This window comes from Poecile atricapillus, chromosome 18, assembly GCF_030490865.1.
Source record: "Poecile atricapillus isolate bPoeAtr1 chromosome 18, bPoeAtr1.hap1, whole genome shotgun sequence".
Taxonomy (NCBI): Eukaryota; Metazoa; Chordata; class Aves; order Passeriformes; family Paridae; genus Poecile; species Poecile atricapillus.
Window position 1 is genome coordinate 9420436 of NC_081266.1, and position 17386 is coordinate 9437821.

General features: G+C 38.2%; 1 protein-coding gene across 1 annotated transcript in view; it reads right to left on the reverse strand.

The window, feature by feature from the left end:
• Window positions 1-6913: 6913 nt before the first annotated feature.
• LOC131586088 (1-phosphatidylinositol 4,5-bisphosphate phosphodiesterase zeta-1-like) overlaps window positions 6914-17386 on the reverse strand; it is a 45443-nt gene continuing 34970 nt past the window's right edge. The window contains exons 10-13 of the mRNA XM_058852826.1: window positions 15148-15320; window positions 12118-12250; window positions 10427-10576; window positions 6914-6996 (exon numbers count right to left, since the gene is read on the reverse strand). Of these exons, the coding sequence (XP_058708809.1) occupies window positions 6914-6996; window positions 10427-10576; window positions 12118-12250; window positions 15148-15320 (539 nt within the window). The remainder of the gene's footprint in view (window positions 6997-10426; window positions 10577-12117; window positions 12251-15147; window positions 15321-17386) is intronic.

Here is a 17386-nt window from a genome sequence, read left to right on the forward strand (position 1 = left end):
TGGAATAACAAGAAACTAGGCTTTATTTTTTCTGTTCTTTCCTTCTTTTTTCGCTATCAGAGTGGAATAAATCTAATTAATCTGTCTAAAGAAATTCCTTTACATTTGAAAGATATTTAAAGCAAACAAACATAATATGATTATATCATTACATTCATTGTAAGGTATCCAAAATGGACAACAGATAAGAGCCAGCCAGCAACACTGGAAGACAATTATCTTTCAAATTGCTCTTAGAAACCTTTGAATGCAAGGAAATCCAAAATCCCGTCTGCAGTTAGTCACTAGTCACTGGGAGGAGATTTAATTGTGGTTCACGAGTATTCCGCTGCCGTTAAAAGAAATCCCGTGAAAGCTTTAATGTCCTTAATCAAAACGGAGAGCCTTCTTCCCAGATGCTCAATCTTTTTCACTGGGAAGTGCTAATCACAGTGGGGACATATGGTTCCACTGAACTTGGCCCCTTCCAACCCGATGCCTGTGCTTTAGCAGCTCTGCTCCTCCATATGTGATGTCATTCTGGATGCATTTTTTTGTCCAAGGCTGGTAGACTGAGGCAGAAGCCGCCCCAGGGAAGCAAAACTACTAAAAATATAAGTCAGCTGTCTCTTAAGTTAGTTGCTGTCCAAAACACTGTGTACAGAAATGTAGTAGCCTTTTTTATGAGTTCATAAGATTTTATTAAAGCCAAATGGCTGGAAGGAAGCTGTATATTAATTTCCTTCTTTGTTCCAGACTGAGAAAAATCTGAAATGTGCTTCTCTTGGGTATTTTTGATTCTAGTTTTGTACTTCTATTGCTTATGACTGCCTACAGCAAATTATCAACCTTGCAAAACTGCTTTTTATGTTTGATTTTTACTCGGGTGTGAGAGTGAAGATGTGAAAGTCCAGGAGGGCTGACAATAAAATGAGTTACAGCAAATGTTGTGGAGCTGCTTTTAGCAAACAAATCCTTCTTTTCTCTTGTGCCTGTGTTTGGATTTTGGAATTTGTGGCACTCATAGCAGTTAATGTTATATTGCATTAAGAAATGGTGGTAGAGAAGAGGAGAAGGAACACAGAAAAGTGGAATGCAGTGTAAAGAGAAAAGGAAGGCAGAGCAGCCCCAGCCAGTCTGATGAAAGGGGAGGAGGGGAACTGCACCAGGAGCCACGGCTGCTCCCTCCAGCACCATGCATCAAAACTGCCTTGGATTAATTACCAAATCTAGGAACTGTGCCATGGCTACCTATGGAGAAGCAACTGTCCCTCATTTGTGATTAAAATGTCATTAGACTCCTGTAGGTCAACAGTGTTTCTCTTTTTGCAGCCAGCAATAGTTGAATTCCAGCCCTAACTGTCCCACTGATTTGCTGCATGGCCACATATAACTCACCTCCATCGGATCTGTCTGTGTAAAAGGCAGGCAAATATTCTCACAGCACAATCATTTCAGGATTTAACTGTTCCCAAATTCTGGAACGTGTCATTTGTTTTATCCACACCCTTATTCAGCTTTCTCCAGACCTTTCTTCTGTCCCTACATCCTGATAATAATCCTTACTCCAGCTGAATTTGCAATACCATTTTAGAAACAGTTTACTGGGAGAATTTGAAAACCACCTACCCTGCACTGCAAAAGTCTGTCATTGCTCAAAGATGAAAGCCTATTTTTGGCCAAAGATTGAAAGTTGCTCATTACCCCAGTTCAGTTTCTTAACATTTACAGCTGATATGTGTAGGTTTTGGTGATTTAAAGCAACAGCTGGTACCTTTAATACATTGGCAAAGAAACAAGGCAGCTTTCTTTGATAGCATTAGCATCACCTCAGCATCAGATCACAGACTTACTCTAAATTATATTCTGCTTACTGTGCCTGTCCTTGCTTTTCAGATTTTCTTCATCATCTCACTTTTATTTTGGTGAGGAAAAGAGAAGCTGTGGAATCTGTAATTCATGGGCAATCTGGCAAATTAGGCACAGTAAACATGAAAACCAAAAAGCACCAGGTGCAAATTTCATGACAGCCATCCCAATCTATTATTTCCAAAGGCTTCTAAATGGAAAAGGGAATTTTAACCCCCTGGTAAGACCTTTCTTGGTGTCCTGTTGGTGCTTTCTGTGAGGATCGCCTGGTGTCCTGTCCATTCCATGAATGCAATTGCAAGTGGAAATACAGAGAGGGTTTATCAGTCCAGCCCACAGAGGTCCAAGCCAGAGGGGCTCAGTCTGCCTCTCCTTTCCCTCAGCAGTGCCATAGGTAACAGCCTGCATTCAGATTCCATGGAAAATCCAAGCAGGCAAATGACTTTAAGGCAGTTTCAGTTTTCCATTCTCCTGAAGTGAGAGAATGTCGCCACGTTTGCTTTTTAAATGGCATAGAGAGATTAAAATTTAAAGCATTTTTCCACTGCAAGTGAAATAGCAAAAACATTTCCAGCCATACCAATTTTAGATTAAATGAGCTTCTCTTAAGCAAACTTACCTTTCAGGCCCGCTCTGAGAGCATTTTCCTTCATATTTTTATCAGCCCACATGCAGTTTGCTCAACAGTTTTTGATTAATGCAGGGACTGAAGCATGGGAATTTGTTCTAAGTGCAATTTATTCTTGTTAGGCTATTGCTCCAGATTATTTGGGGTTTTTTTAAAATTCAGAAAATACACCATTATAATTTCATACTTTATCCCTGTGTGTTCTCACAATATTAAGGTAATTTAAAAGCTATTTTAAATCTATAGACATTAATAATTGTTTAAGACATGCTAAACTACCATCTCATTTATTTGGAGAAGTATCAACAGCACATCTGGAGTATCAGATATATCTAAATTTAGTAACTTCCATTTGCTCAACTGGGTCCAATCTTTCCCAGTTTTCACAGGGAAAATTATGAATACTGATTTTTTTTTTTCTCAAGCATTGTTCAAGACAGGTTTCAAATTTATTTTAAAATGGTAATCAGATTTCACGAGCTTAAGCTCGTGATTCTAAGGTAGAATCTCTTTATATAAACTAGATAAGGTCAAATGTATTTCTGAGGTAAATTCACTAAGTTAAGTGAATTTGGCTCATGGTTAATAGCTTACTATTCTGGATGGAAGTTTAAAGCAATTATCACAAAGTTGGATTAATCATCATCCTATTTGAAGTGCTTTGCCTGTCAAATAGATTAACAAACTTGTATTTTTTTTTCTATTTCACTAGATATTATTGCAGATTGTATATGACAGAGTCCCAGAGCTCCAAGGCCGTGTACTGAAGCTTGTTGTGAAAAGCAAAGGAACATTTGTGGGAGCTGTTAACATTCAGCTGAGCAGTGTCCAGTTCAATGAAGAAAAGTGGTACTCCCTGGGAAACAGTGTAATTTAAATGCTCTCCGAGATGATTCAATTATTTGCCCACTCACTAATGTTTCTTTATCCCATTTCCCACGGTACATTTTGTCTCAGTTGCCCTTGAGAATAGGCAGTCATCTGCTGAGCACATATCCTAACATTTCATAATGCTGTTGTCTTAAATGTGCTACCATGTTCCTGCCACAGATTCCTGACAGCGTGAGTTTAAGGAATCACGTGCTAAGGACTTGTAGCAATATGCAGAAGTTCTTATGACAGCAATGAAGGGCTTGGTTTTGTTAATATTAAATAGTACAGTAAAAATACTAAATTCTCAGTGTGTGGGGCCTCATTCTTTGCCCATTAATTCCACTGATGGTGTTGAAACAATGCTGGTAATGATGTAATTTATCATCATTGCATGTGATGAGTTCACCAGAGGACCATGGGATGGTTCCCTGCCAATACATTTCCCTGCAGATGTCCAGCAAATTTCATATTAAATCTTATCCAATCAATACTTTGGGTTTTTTAAAGAATGTTAGAAGTTTTGATACAATGTCACATTTAATCCAGGACATTAATTTGTCAACAATATGTATCATTGTTTTTTTATTCTGACATCCAAGAGGCAGATATAACTGGTCATTTGTGTGAAGAGAGGAGGGAGAAGCTGATGTTCATGAATAAAGAGATTATATTGAGTGTGAGCTTTCAGGGGGGATTTATTTAAGCTCATGATGCCACAGATATTTGTTCAGCAGTCTTCCCACATTGCACTCCTATGCTGCATAAGGGGTTCAAGTCAACACATGCATTGAATAGATTTAGAGTATTTATATATTAAATAATGAACATGAGTGGTTCCTTTAAGTTCACAGATGCTAATTATGGGCCCTGTTTTTCTCTAATTTGAGGAAGCACTTAAACACCTCTTTAAGCATTTGGCATATGAGCAGCCACAATGAGCTGTCCATTACTGCCAGACTCTTGCACACACCCACTGACCATGTAAATAAACCTTTCCAGGGCCAGGGGCACAGTTTTAAGGCACAGGAGATGTGTTGATTTGTGGTCTGATCTGCTGTAAATTTTAAGTTCCCTTATACTGGGCAGATCTGACATTTGTCCTACCAGGTGGAAAAGTGGTCAACAGAGGGGTAATAATCCCAGAAGTGAAGATAATTGCCTTCTTCTCCCAAAGGACACCCACAGCAGTCGTCAGAATAGAAAGTTGTATAAAGCTCCTGAAGTGGGACTTGGAATGTTAGGAAATAAAATAAGCTGGAGTTTTTCTCAGCATCAAACAAATGGACTTGATCAGGTTTTATCTAAAAATACTTTCCCTAGTCAAACTGATGTACTAAGCTCCTCCTCAGTAAGGGGAGGTCAGGGGAACTCTGTTTGGATATTAATATTATTCATCTATTCAGAGCTGTGAGAAACTGTAAAATATTCGCCACATGCAAAGGATATTGGCTGGCACACAGAATATCATCACTACAAAGATCAGGACACCAAACATTTTTGTACTATAGGGTCTCATGGGAGACAAATCAAGTGCCTTGTCATTCAAGCACAGAAAACACACTGAGACCAGCTTACAAAGTTATGGAATCACCTGACCTTACATTCCAGTATTGATTTTAGATTCCTCTTAGTCTACTGTCTCAGTTTCCTTATTAAAACTATAATGCAATTTTCTAACAGTGTTATTTCCTGTGACATTTTCTAACACTTGTTTACCACATGCCCTGATTTTCCATCTTAGAGCAACACTTAATGAAAGAGCATTAGAATAACAATAAAGAAAAAGAGCATTAAAATCTATAATCAGAACTGTCTGTAAACTTAAGCAATATTATTTGGTATTAAAGAAACTTGTTGATATAACATCCTTTTTTAAAAAAAATCATATTTGAGTGACAAATCTGCCATTAGTTGTGTAACTGTAGTCCTGTGGAAGGTCAACAATGCTTCAGTTCTGAAAGGAAGATGGGAAAATTGTGTCTTATGGGTAAGATCTACACTGATGTTAAGCAAGTAGTTGTCCTCCTAGATTTCACACACATAATCAACCCTTGATTTTTCTAAAACTCTCCAGTTCTCCTCGGAATACTGTGTTTCCAACTTCCTGAGTTCCCGGTAAGATGTATCCTGAGCTCCCTGCTCCTATGAGGAATATGGTTCTTTACAAACTCTCCATGAATTTTTTTATCTTGCTTTAGCAGCAGAACATTCAGGATTAAGCTAAGGAAAGGTACCAATACTAGCATATGATTTTTTTATGATTTTAATTTTTTTCTGAAAACTATTTTTTCAGGTAAGAAAATGACAGTGGGCACTAAAGAGGAATAATTCAGTCAGAGCCCACTTTTTCCAAATTTAAAGGGAACATTGTATGTATAATTTTTCCTGTCCCCTTGAAAAGCTACAATGGTAAGAGATGTTGTTCAATACAAATAAAAATGCCAAATTCACATGCTTATATCCTAAAAAATTAGCATGATCTCTTATATGTATTGGATTATTATTCTCACTCAATAATTAATCATAAATTTGAAATTAGCTTCAACTGACATTAACTCAATTTTTAAAATATTCAAAAGCATTCAGTGTTTATTAATTGTTTCTAAACATTCATAGAATAATTGAATCACAGAATGGCTTGGGTTGGAAGGGATTTTAAAGATCATCTCATTCCAACCCCATGCCATGGCCAGAGACACTTTGTAGGTTGCTCAGAGCCCCATCCTACTGGTTTTGAACTCTTCCAGGGATGAGGAGTCCACAACTTCTCTGGAAACCTGTGCCAGTGCCTCACCACCCTCACAGTAAATAATTTCTTCCTTATACCCAGTTAAACTTACAGTTTAATTTACAGTTAAATGTAAATTACAGTTTAATCTTTCAGTTTAAAGCCATCCACCCTTTTCCAATCGCTACATACCCTTCTACTGGAAGGTTCTATAAAGTTTCCCTGGAGCCTTTTCTTCTCTAGGCTGAACAGCTCCAACTCTCTCAACCTTTCCTCACAGCAGAGGTGCTCCACACCTCTGATCATTTTCATGACCCTCCTCTAGACTCTCTCCAAAAGATCAACCTCTTTCTTGTGTTGGAGGCCCCAAAGCTAAATGCAACTTCCCAAGTGGGACCTCCTGAGAGCAGACTAGGAGGGTAAAATCACCTCCCTCAACGCTGATTTTGATAGCAGATGTGGGCTATGTTTCCACTTTTTCCATCAGTGGGAACTTCCCCAACCTGCCCTGACTTCCCAAGTGAGGGATCGCGGCTCAGGCCAGTTTCCTCAGGACCTGTGGATGTTTCTCATCACGTCCCATGGACCTGTGCACCTCAAGGCTCCTTAGGTTTTCTCAGACCCAGTCTTCTCCTACAGAAAAACAGCAGTAGGGCCAAGGACAGCAGCCCTTATTTGGGATACCCCCTCCATAATATTCCCTCTGGCTTCACAAAATCATTGTGAATGTGCCTCTCTGGGAATCAGGCCACTGGGGCTGTTGCGAAGTTAGAGATGTTATTTTATTGGAGCAGGGGGCAATCCTCCAGAATGATTTCTTGTGCAGAAGGATATCACTAATAGTACCAGATGTGAACAAACAAAGATGCAGGTTCCAGCTTGATGCCTTCTTTGGATATCAATGGAATGTTACGGTAACCTGTAAATATAATGACACCTTTATTAGCGTATAAACCACAAGCACAAATATTATGATGGAGTGTTTTTATGATCACCAATGCAAACAAGGCATAATTTATGATTCTGTAAGTAGATCTTTAAAATAAAATGAAATTATACTAGAACTGAATATCATTTGTGCTGGTTTTTCTCATTTATATATATATAGTATTTCAATTCTGGTATCTTTGGTGTCAGAGTGAAAAAGCCCAGTGTTTTGCAGGATGTGATATTTTTTCAAATGGAAGACTTTCAGCCCAGTGATATTTAAACATGGGCAAACTTACATTGTAACATCCCAGGTTATGTGCTGCACACATTGTTTTGAGAGCAAATGAAAGAACTTGTGAATCAGCAGTGATAGCACCTACAGAACGGTGCTGCAGCAGCCATGCACTGTGCAGCTGAGGCAGAAAAAAGTGAAGTGTAAGACTTTCTACCATGACTTCTTAAAAAGTTAATTTCATATGAGTAATTCACTTTATCAGAGATAGGTCATGCCATCATGAAGCTACGTGTTCATCTGGTTATTGAAGCATTTGGAAAAGCCATAGTTCTCAATTTCAAACATAATTCACTTACCTGCTTAGAAAACAAAACAACTTTTTCTTAAAAATCCCGGCCTGTACTGCTTTATATGACTAAATGTCCCTTATTTAATAACAAGTGACAATGTCACTTATGGTTAAAAAAAATTCTGTATTTTTTCTATGTATATATGTAAATAATTCCAGCTATTTAAGTAAGCCTGTTTTGTAGAAGTATCCATGTTCTGAACTGCAGTTTTCAAAATCCCTCTTTAGCTGTGTGTGGATGCCTGTGGAGTCTTTGGGAGCCACATTTACCTGGGTTTGGAATTTCTTGCTTCTTTCATACAGAATCATAGAATTGTTTAGATTGGAAAAGAGCTCTAAGATCATCAAGTCCAGCCTTTGACTGAACACCTCCTTGTGAACCAGGGCATGGCACTGAGTGCCACATCCAATTGTTTCTTGAGCACCTTCAGAGATGGTGGTTCCACCTCCTGTCTGAGCAGCTCTTTCTAATAATGGACAACCCTACCAGTGACAAAATTCTCCCTGATGTCCAACTGAACCTTCCCTGGCACAGCTTGAGCCATTTCCCCTTGTTCTGTCACACTACACATAAGTTCCTCTGGTATTTAAGGTTCAGATTCTAGGCAGCAAATATTAAAGCTGGTTGTAGGCAATTTACATTTGAGATCAGTTTTTAAGGCATGCACACAATATGTGGAAGGCTTGGTTGATTTCCTATCCAAAGATACACTTCAAAGACTAAGACTAATTTCTGAAGACTTGTGTTCTAGCCCCTACCTACAGAAGATTCTACAAAGTTTCCTGAGAGAAGTAAAACTTCTTTTTTGTTATTGAAATTGCCCCAATTTGCATTAAATGATTAACTACTCTTGGATCCCATGATAATAGAGTTAAAAATTGAGTTCCTGTCCTGTATTAGTATTCACCATGGCAGATTCATTGGCACAGGGACTGTAAGAGAGGACTCCCCCCTCCTATTTGCCTTTAACCACCCAGGTAGAGAATTTTTCTCAATTTCAGCCCCTCTGAGTATAGCTACAGAATCACTACATGGAAAATCAAATTCTGCTGCAGCTGGACAGCGAGCATTCCTCCCCAGTGGAGTCTACAGGTAGTTGGGAGTCTGCTGCTGGGGAAAGGAAGGCAGTGTGGATATAGATTTGAATCCTTTCAAAAGAAAATGCAGAGGAGGGAGGAAATGGCACAACTTTGCCCCTCTGGCTGTCAAAGAAAATAAAAGATGTAAGCACTGCTCAGCTTTTGGAAGCAACTTGCCCTCAGGGAAACCTCAGGGATATGAATCCTAGGGACCTGGGGACAGTCCTGTAGTACAGATTTAAGCAATTGGAATGGTGAAGACTAAGACTGAAATCCATGCTCACTCTCCAGCATATTAGGCAGTTCTTGCCTTGTCTTCTGCTTGTTGTGACTCCCTCTGCAAGAACATTATTTTCCTATTTCACTGTTTAGAGAGTACTTGGGTACCTAAAGCAAAACCATCGTTCCAGACCTGCTTTCAGAGATCTCAATGTTAAGCATTGCAATGAATGTAATAAATTGTAATAAATTTTGAAATTATTTATCACTTTACCTCTTAGAAGCATTTTATTTATGGCCTCTGGGCATTCTGATAGCAAATTACTTTTTTTATATTGTGTTAAGTGGGGATTGGGGCAATTTGTTTGGCATCATTTATAATTTTTGTACCTAGACTCACTCCCTAGAATTTTAATTATTGCACTGAAAATGTTTCCTCAGAAATCTACTGCTCTTACTTTTCCAAAATATGAATCCCTCATTTGTAACCAAAATTATAAAGACATTAAGCCTCACTGAAAATTTGTATCTAAAAAAGCCTCAATCAATAATTTTGCAAGTACTTGTAAGCAGCAGTGCCTGATATTTGAATTTGTCTCAGATATTGTGAATTGTTAGGTTGAGTGTTCTTTCATTATCCTGAAGTATACAAATAAAAGGAAACGAAAAGGTTATCAGTGTAAAAATTCATGTTGTAGAAAAACAACTGAGCTCTAAGAGTAATGTCATTTTTCTTGTATAACTCCTCAGCCTCACCTAAGAATCACAAGCAGCTTTATGACTTCCAAACATGAGGGAAAAAAAATGCACCATTTAAAATCCTGTTAAGCTTAATAAAAAAGGTGTGGTGCCTGTTGCCAGCTCCAGTGTTTTGCCTTGCCGTCTTTATTCACTAATAAAAGCTGTTTGTTTTGTCAGAAATGGCTTTGGAAAGCCAGTGTAGTAAACAGCCATTTTACATAAGCCTTTCTCCTTGGCCTATTGGCTTCTGTGTCTGCTCTTTATGAGCAGCCTTTTCATTACAAAAGTTCCAGGAACTCTACTGGCTTAACAAAAGAAACTCCAGCAAGAAAAATACCATGAATATTTTGCCCTATTTTTAACCATTGTGCTCCACTCTGAAAAGTTGCAGATAGGTTACCTGAGGGGGTTTTGGTGGTTGATTTTGTTTTAATTTGGTATTGGGTTTTGAACTTATCTAAGTGCACAAAACCACTGTCTTCATAGCAGCTCTGACTAGTCTCACTTCTTGCAATGAATTAAAATACCACCTGAGCAGTTTCCATCTAGAATGGAACACTGCAGTGGAAAGAATCACCTGCCATTAATATTGTTCTGATTTCAACATCATGGATTTGCATTCAGAGAATATGTTTATTTCAAAAACAGAGAGTGCCATTTATTCATTTTGTTACAAAATCGTGCTCTAGAAAATAAACATAGTGCTGAAGTCTCTCAATGCTACAGTAACAAAAAAAGCCTGGAATGTTGCAGATTTTTTTGAGCTGTTATAGGTGGTTGACATAAAAATATTACCTCTATTGAGGCTCATCACAGGTAAAGTGTACTGGCCAAGGAATTCGTTGTTACACAGAGAAATCTCATCCTGAACGCAGAAGCGTATCATTGCCAGTTCTGGAACTTGGATGATAAAAGAGAATGTTTCATTCCATTTAGGGCTCAAAGCTAATTAAAGGAGAAAAGAAACAGGATTAAAATATGATTTCTTTTTTTTCTACTCTATAACTAAGCTGCTATCACTAGTTTGAACTGGTAAAGAGTTTCTTTTATCCTAGGTATCTGTGCCCATTTAAACAAATAACTAAACTCCCACTGATTGTAGTGGGGCAAAAGCCTAAGATAGTTGGTGTCATCCCTTAAAAGAGAGAAAAATGAGACAAGGATAGCCAGGTTAAGAACTTCTGCTCAGCTTAAATTTTCCTATAGCCATACCAGTTTCATGCTTTTGTCAAAGTTTCTCCTTTCACAGTGTTGGAAATGAATAAATTCAGGTAGTAGAACGTTCACTTGACCAGAAATACAAAAAGAGAATGTGGAACAGGAGGGGTTTGCCTGGTCTTTAGCAATGTTCATACAGGGAAAAGAAATTCAGGGGCTGATTTTAAACAGCAGCTATCTATAAAAAAGAAAAAGGAAGCATAGAAGACAGAGGCACAGACAAAATGAGATCACAGAAAGCTTGTAGTCTGAGACATCAAGATCTGTATTATAAAGATAAGGGAGTGCTCACAGACAGCTACAAAGAGTACACACTTCACCTGTCAAGCAATTAAGGGATTACTCCTACCAGAGACTTCAAATGAGACGAGTGATGAAGTTACAGCAATTTCTTAAGAAAACCTCGTCATTAAGTTAAGTGGTTAAGGCTGGGATAGGGTTAACTTTCTTCATGTCAACCCCTATGGTGCTGCATTTTGGATTTTTGACTCAAACAGCACTGACTACACCCCAGTGTTTGAGCTATTGCTGAACAGGGCTTCCACAGTGTCGAGATTTCTGTCTTTCTCACTGCAGAGCAGCCTCCCCATCCCAGTGAGGGGGCTGGGGGTACCCAGGAAGTTGGGAGGAGGCACAAGTGGTACAGCTGACCCCAGCTGGCCAAGGGGATGTTCCTTACAAATGGTGTCATGCTCACAGCTGGGGAGAAGGAGGAAGGGAGGGCATTCAGAATTGCAGTGTCTGCCTTCCCAAGTAACCTCAGAGCTCCAAAATGAAGCCTTGTTTCCCTGGGAATGGCTCTACACCTGCCTGCCCATGGGAAGTGGTGAATGAATTCCTTATTTTGCTTTGCTTGTGTGGGCAGCTTTTGCTTTATCTATCAAACTGTCTTCTTCTCTACCCGAGGGTTTTCTCATTTTGGCCTTTCCAGCCCTCTTCCCATCCAACTAGAGGAGAACAAGCAAGCAGCTCTTTGGAGCTGAGCTGCTGTCCAGGATGAGCCCACAGCAGTGTGCAAAAAAAAAAAATTCCACCTTCCTTTAGAAAGGGGGAGTGCTCCCAGCTGTGTGTTTGTGCTTCCTTAATCTATCAGTCTAGAAAAATGGCACACACAGCATGAACTTCTGCTACAGATTTTGTGCCAGGAAATCCTAGTCTAGAGAGAAATAATTGCATTTTCTATAACTCCTTGGGATGCAAAGTTGGTGTTTCCTTATAAAATGTTGTTGTGCTTTGTTCACAGCCTCGAGGAGCAGACTGATGCTCACCATTGCTTCTTACAATACTAGATTTCTTTCTTGTTTGGTCCTCTGGTACACCATAGATTTCTATCTGCACTATGGGGTCAGCTTTGTTTGTCCTTGAGATGCTGCTGGGTGGTAACTGATGGCCACTGATCAGCTGGAAAATTAAAGTTATATTGAAATAACTGTAAGAACGAACTAATTCACCACAGCCATATAGTCACCATAATAGAAATAGCTTTCAAAAGAAATTACTTTAAGTATATGCCAGTCATAAACTGGTGTAATAAACACAGTGGAATCAAGAATATGGTGCTTCCTATCTAATTTACTTATATATATATATATAATTTTTTTTAGAAATATTGTGGTTTAGGAGCATGTTTTAACTAGATCAGATTGGTCTGAGCCCAGTCCAAACTGACCTTGAATGGTTAGAGGGATGGGATACACATAACCTCTCTGGGCTGCCTGTGCCAGTGTTTCACCACCCTCTTTATAAATAAATAAATATATAGATAAATAAATAACTGAAATAATATTTTAAACAATAATTTTCAGGTTTTTTTATTCAATAGCTATACATAAAAATTATATTTTGCTACTGTACAAAATAATCCTATTGGAATCAGCCTACAGTGATTTTTACATTTTCTGCTATCGAGCTCATGAATTCCAATCTGTGTGGAGAGGATCAGCATCAAGACCCACCGTGACATCAGCATTGTGCTACAGGGTATGTAGCAGACTGCCTCACCTGTGCCTCATCTCTTGCACAGTGTTCCTTAGTATTAGACAAAAACTCTTCATTCAGTGAGCTTCCTGATGTGTTTTGACCAAAATTTCCAAAAACAGGAAATTTTGTCTCAGACTGCCCTGTAATCTGGCACCCAGACTAAGACAGGATTTATGAAAGTCACAACTTTGTCTGCTTTTTATCTATATTTCAGGGTAGCTAGGAAAGAGTCAACATCTGTGCAGTAATCAGCCTTTTAGGAATCAGTATATAACATGTATTGAGAGAGATATACAAGCCTGAAAGTCCAGGTGAAAGATATGACTCCTGACCCTGGTCTCAGGCCTAAGCATCATAAGAGATTCTTATTCCCCTGTCAACCACCCCAAAAATCAAAACCCACAAATCCCACACTTTGCTTTGATATTTTCCAGTGCTTGTAGCACCTTGCCCCCAGAGAAGTTCTAGCCTGAAATACTGAAGAGCAGTGGCTTGGCAAACACTGATGCTCTTTCTTCCTAAGGAAAAGCTGCTGCCTTCACCAGGAATCTTTGCAATCACTGATGGGCTGCCCACTAAGGACATGGGAGATTCCTTGCCATTTCCTGAGGGCCATTGCCAAGGCCTGCATGACCCACTGCTAGACCTAGCCTAAGCCTCCCCTGGCATGGGAAAAGAGTGAGTTCTTTCAAGCACACCATGACCCAAATCCATAAATCAAATCAATTTTTGACATCCAAGGTGAAGCAGAGATACAGAGTGATGTAAAAATTTAGGAAGCACCTTGAACATCCCTATTTCTGCTTCAAAGGCTCTATGCCTCTTGATGGGAATTGTGGCACATTGGGTTAAGGATAAGGAATTCAGTAACATCAGGCCCTATGTGATTTTTCTATTCTTCATTCGTTCATTCATTCATTCGTTCAGAGAGATTTGCCCTTTAGATGTTTTCTATCTTTGCTTTCTGTTGTCATTTCTGCATTCATCTGATTAGTAACTTTTTCAGCAGAAGCTGCTTTTCCTTTGACTCCTGCTCCAAATTGCTTTTGTCTTCAACCACAATTTCCTGGTTTTTGCTGCTGGCTATGAATGGGGCTCTCTGTGCCCTTCATTCCCTCAGCCAGTGGGATGCCATTGCCTCTCTGCAGCCCGCACTATCCAGCCTGAAGTCTCAGTCTAAAGTCCTCAATCTTAAACACAGCCTTTCTCTTCTCCAGCTCCTTCCAAACTCAGACACTTCCTCTGCATTGACAATGGTTTTGCCTGTCTCCTGCATTACAATTCAGGGTTTCTCCTCATCCTAATTCCAGCTTCATACAAATTAGGGCTAAAATAAGTGATGTATTTGCCTGGCTGCCTGAAATCATCCAGCAATGTCTATTCACAATTGGTATGCTCACTGTCAGGACACTAGAATGTTCTTGATTAGGTGCGTGCATTATGTAAGTATTTTATAATTGTCACTAACTATTGTTTTATCTCTGCTATTTATTAGTCTGAAAGAAACAAAATAGCAATTACACACTAATTATATGCTAATTAAATAGCATTTATGCAAGTGGTATTCTGTGTAATCAGAAATATTACTTTTTCATTGGGAAAAGGGACTTTTCTAATTAGTGAACAATTATAACAAATCTACTTGACCTCAAAATAAAGGCCTTATCTAATCATTTATTTGTAAATGGCATGCATTTCAAGTATTTTTGGGAAGTCAATCACATTATAATTTGGGAGAAGTAGAAATAATTCAAAGACTTATTAATTCATCCCTCCTTTCACCCTTATTTATACCATTTAAGGATTATAAATAGTCTTTTATATATGCATAGAAAGATAATGAGACTTAAAAGAAGCATAAAGCTTCCTATCTTATCTTTAAAAATTTCCATTTGTCAATTAACATTATAATAGTACAGGTGGTATTATTGATAGTGAAAGAAATAACACCCAAAGTGCACATTTGAATTCTGTGTTTTCAGTTCAGCTTCCACATGCACAATTGTCTGGCCCCTTTTTCAGCTACATTATTTATATTTATTTGTACAGCATCATTAAAAATCATGTATTTTTACAGTCTCCTGGAGGCTCTGAACCCCTACATATTTTTAGCAAGCATAAGTGAAATACAGATGGGAAAGCACCCAAGCAGCAGTTGATACTCTGTGAGAGTTTTACCATCTTGTTGAAAACATTAGTTCCCAACAAACAGGAATAGGAATAAAATGGGGAAAAAAATTAGATAATAATTGCATCTGAAATACATAAAATTTGCTTTCCCATTTTCATGGAACAAAACAACACTTCAGTCATCTTACCCTTATTGACAGAGACATTGGTTTGCTGTATCCTCCCACATTTCGGGGTGTAAATGTGGTATTGCGATCCCTCAAGAATACAGGTTTCAGCACATAGCCACAACCACCATTGTCCAGGAATTTTCCATCTTGCAATTCCATTTGTGTTCCCGGTGTTTGGAAGTTTAAGGCCACTGTAAAATTATATCAGTATTGATTTTAGTGAATTAGATTTGATAACATTTTATAAAAAAAAGTTAAAAAAAATTTCAAATGAGCTTAAGATATCTACATCTTTCAATTCATATGTAGGATCCTGTTATTTCCCTTAAATTAAGTGATACTCAATAACGAATTATTTGTGCACAAAAACAGTACACTCTTTAGAACTGCACCCTCTTTTAAGAACTAATCTATAGATCTTTTTTACATTGCTATACCTCTCTTCCCTTTTCTTTCTAAATTAGACCTTGGAGAATATGAAATAAGAGATCCTTCTCTCTGCAAGAACTGAATTCACATCCTAGTTTCTCTACAGCAGCAAGACCCTGCACTCCAAACCTGCTATCAAAGATCTGGTGCAGAAGTCAAAACCTCAGGATTGTATCTAACCTTAGTTATGGTGCAGAATTCATCACAAAAACATCTCACCCAGAAGATTAAGAAGCTTTAGTTTAGTTAGAATACTCAGTGAAAATACATATAAATTTATAGAACTAGAAGCAATTTTAAAAGTGTTCTTAAATTTATGTGAGCACACACTCTCTTGGAGCTTAATCCTCAAGTACTGGTGATTATTCTAAGAATACACCTGACAGATTTTTTCCTTTCCTTGGCAGTTCAAAACATTTTCAGTTTGCTGCAGCACCAATAATAAAATATCACACTTCTCATCAACAGGATATTGTAATTCATGAGATAAAGCCAACATTGAAATAGACCTGTTTAATGAAATTTCCCCCTATTCCAGTGCATTGGAGCTTCTTGTCACATTCCAAATAGAAAATGCAGAAGTCAAATCAGCAATGAATTATGACATTATGAACCCATGACATGTGTTAAACAGAGAATGATAAGAAGTCATTTACTTAAAAGGATGGTTTGGTAGGAATGAAAAAAGAAGACTTTAAGCAGTTCAAGTGACTCATAATAATTCATAAAGAGGACCTTATTACATTTTCCTGGGAGATAATATGAATGCATTGAATGAACATTTGACATAATGCAAAAATCCTTATTGCAAGTGGAAAACACACAAAATTGTTTTCACTGCAAAAATTACTCGTTCCTTCACTGCTTTGATGATCATTTTAAAATATTCTGAAGCAAACAACACAAATAGGAATGAAGCAGCTGGTACAATGGACCTGATATTTATAATATGATATATAAACACATGTTTTTGGTGGGGTTACTTCTGAAGAGCTCTGGTTCCATAGCCTCAAAACCAATGAATGGGTGGAATACATGAAGTGCTCCCAGAGTGCATCATCTGTTTAATCTGAAAGGAATCCCATCTGTGCTAGCTAAAATTGCTCTGCATCATGAACCAACATGCAGCAAGTAGGAATAACTGGAAACCTTGTCTAGAAAAACCTCAAACAAAACAAAAAAAGCCTCCAAAACAAAACACAACATGTACTCCTGCTTTGATCTAAGTGTTAATGTAAAGACATGATTTTATGTTAATATACACAGGAATTTTGTTTTACCTTTAACAACAGAAACCAAACTTCAGAGTGTTCATATTGCCCATTGCCCACCATTGCCTTTTTTAAACAGGGTTGGTATTTTCTTGGTATGGTTTTGGCAGCGGTTCAAAATTTTCTCTTTATGACTCAACCCATCATCCAGAAACAGCCCCAAATTTGGTGCTATATGATGCTTGTATATTTTAATGCACTGAATCAAGCTGTGCAGAGGATGCTACAGGAGCTGCAACCCTGTGGCCCCTGGAAGTCTGAACTACAGATAAGCCAGGATCTCTCAGTCCTCAGGTGAGTCCTAGGCCACACTTTCAGGATACGTGGGTTTAAAAGTGCAACTGAAATTAGGCACATCGAACAGTCAGCTTCAAATAGCAGCTTCCACATGATGAACCAAATTACATGATTGCACATAATGAGACTATTGCTAAATTTACCAAGCTTTATAGGCGACTAAGCAGGAAAATCTGATGTAACAACAGCAACAAGCAAACGAGAATACTTTATATTTTATCACATTAGGAAAATTACTTTTGCAACACAAGTGAAGGGCA